At 38.2% G+C, this 2,639-nt stretch overlaps 1 protein-coding gene across 1 annotated transcript; it reads right to left on the reverse strand.

Moving 5' to 3' along the window:
- Positions 1–433: 433 nt before the first annotated feature.
- LOC121963218 (diacylglycerol kinase theta-like) lies at positions 434–2,351 on the reverse strand (the record flags this gene model as incomplete). Its single annotated transcript, XM_042513539.1, has 4 exons — positions 434–816; positions 1,660–1,808; positions 1,990–2,141; positions 2,236–2,351. Coding segments are annotated over 4 exons (662 nt in total), but the record flags the coding sequence as incomplete, so codon positions are not given.
- Between the last annotated feature and the right edge of the window lie 288 nt (positions 2,352–2,639).

Below are 2,639 nucleotides of genomic sequence, written 5' to 3' on the forward strand. Positions count from 1 at the left end.
ATTTATTTTTGATAATTCATCTATTTTTTGTCTGTACTCTCATCTGTTCTTATATATTTTTTATGTTGCTACCTGTGAGTTTATTTATTAGGAAAAAAAACCTTATTATCATGTAAAAAAAAATATTGTTAATTTTACAAGTTTTGTTCTGAAATTTTCAACTCTACACTCAAGATATTACATCACTTTAATTTTTTTTTCTCAAACATATTTTTTCTGAATGCTATAGCCTTTTCTTCTCAATATTGACTTTGTAAAATGCTACAACTTTTTAAATTTTTTTAAAATCAAAATTTTTTTTTCTCAAAATATCATTTTTTCCTTATGGCAACCACTTATTTTCTAAATTTTATGGCTACATTTAAAAAAATTTTTTCTCAAAATATCAGGTGTTTCTTTTCTCAACTTTTTCCTCAAAACAGTGGCCCTAATACTCTGGCAGAGGGTGTCAAACACAACAACAGTAACTAAACAGTTACTTTTTCTACAGATTTTGTAGATCATGGAAATGTTTTTTTAAAACATTTCCATGATATTAGCCTGATGCATCACTCCAGATTTGACAGATTGATTAATAAATCCCTAATGAAATGATCCAAACTGTCCTGGACGACCTGAACCAGGACCTGGGCCAGACCTTGGGCGGCTCCAGGAAGCCGTTGTCCTTGCCGTCTTCAGAGATGTCCTGTGCGTCCAGCAGGATGGTCCAACGGTCCATCAGAACCTCGTCTGCCTCGTCCACAGAGACCAGGATATGGTGGGGGTCCTCGCCGCTGTAACCCGGCCCCCAGCGCAGGATGCGGGCCAAGTCGTTACCTGCAGAGACGGACAGAGTTTAGTTCATATTGAGCCTCTTTCTGCAGCAGAGTCACTGAGCTGTTCTGTGCTCGTCTTCTTGGTGGTATTTTAACCCTCAGGACTCGCTTTAATATCACACACTCATAACGCTCGGCGCACAAAATGCACTTTTCAACATCAGGCTATAAAAAAATATGATACATCAATATTATTTTCTACTTTCATTCAGTTTATTTTTTAACCAACATCGGACCTAATCATAAATATCAAATATTTTTGAATTTTCACCCTTTAAATGTCAGGTTTTTGTCATGATGCCACAAAAAAAACTAAAAAAAAAAAAAAAAGAATTATTTTCAATAAACTAAATGCAAAGGACATTTTTTTTGGATTATCACAGCCTGGTCTACGTAAATGATTAGCAGCAACATTGATTGCGATAGGTCACCTAGTGGAAATAGCACGCATTTTCTCCATATGCCAAATACAGTCAAAATGATGTCATCAGGTGGAAAATAGTCAAAATGACAAATTGCAAGTCAAAAGCCCAGAATGAGACCCAAAATAATACAAGTCCTGTTTTTCTGCTTTGATGGCTGTGGGATCAAAAATGTCAGTTTGAATGGGTTTCAATGGAGCATTTTTTTTACCTTAACAGTCTGAATGTAACTATTTAGTTTCCACAGTGTGTTTTAGACTTATTGTAGGAGCTGAGCTGTAAATTCACTTATTATACTAAAATGTACAATCTTGCCAAAATTTGGCAAACACAGCCAAAATGATCAAAAACCGAACAGTCCTTAAAGGTTAATAAAATATTTATGTCTAGTGTGCAGACTTTTTTCTCGTCTGTGGTCTGACCTGTTCCCAGCGGTACGATGCCGATGGGCGGCTCTCGACACACCAGTTTGTGCCGGACAGCCTCCAGTACTCCCAGCACCCAGCCCACGGTCCCATCACCCCCACAGACCAGCACCCGAAACCTGGGAACCGCCCGGAACGTGTGGAGGCTGCACCACAGAAGAAGAACAAGACACATATGAAAACATTTGATTTCATATCACAGTAAATATAATCAAAGTTTAGATTTAAATGAGTTTTCTGCTGATGGAGTCGGGAACAACAGCAACATTTAACAAAAGTAACATTAAAAATCATCTGATTTAATCGGGGTGTGTTTGTTTCTCTCACCCAGCCAGCGGTCCTCCGTTGGAAATGTCAAAGACCTGATGAGGGTTCAGGAGCTTCCTGAAGCTGTAGAGGAGCTCTCTGCCTTTCAGACCGCCGCTTTTCGGGTTCACAAACACCAGCAGGGGACACACGTCTTCTCCCAGCTGGTTGTGCTGACGGACAACGACAAAAATAAAAAACGAACCTGATTCTAAGCAGTGTGAAGTGTCAGAAACAGTGTTTGTAGTTTGATGAAATGATTCTCACCACGATCTCTGGGATAACGAGCGAAGTGAGCGTCTTGTTGTTGACGGTTGTGTCTTTAGCCAACATGTAGATCCTCTCTGCCTCAGAGAAACACGAGATCTGCAACGCCACCGCACCTGAAACACACACAGACACACACACACACACTAGTACACATTTCAGGTACTTGTCGTGTACACGAGTATTTCCTTTTGTCATGCCCTTTTGCAGTTTTTTCTAAACTACATTTATCTGTCAGCTTTAGTTACTGTACGAACTAAGATTTTTATAACCCAAACATATGAAGACTTTATCAAATATGTTTTTTTTATGAACTGAACTCCTCAACAGTTTACACAAGTCAGCTGAAATTATTAGTCCAATAAAATAGTAAATTAATGTTAAAATTTTTTCTGCTAAAATTA

This window comes from Plectropomus leopardus, unplaced genomic scaffold (genome assembly GCF_008729295.1).
Source record: "Plectropomus leopardus isolate mb unplaced genomic scaffold, YSFRI_Pleo_2.0 unplaced_scaffold10469, whole genome shotgun sequence".
NCBI classification, from domain to species: domain Eukaryota; kingdom Metazoa; phylum Chordata; class Actinopteri; order Perciformes; family Serranidae; genus Plectropomus; species Plectropomus leopardus.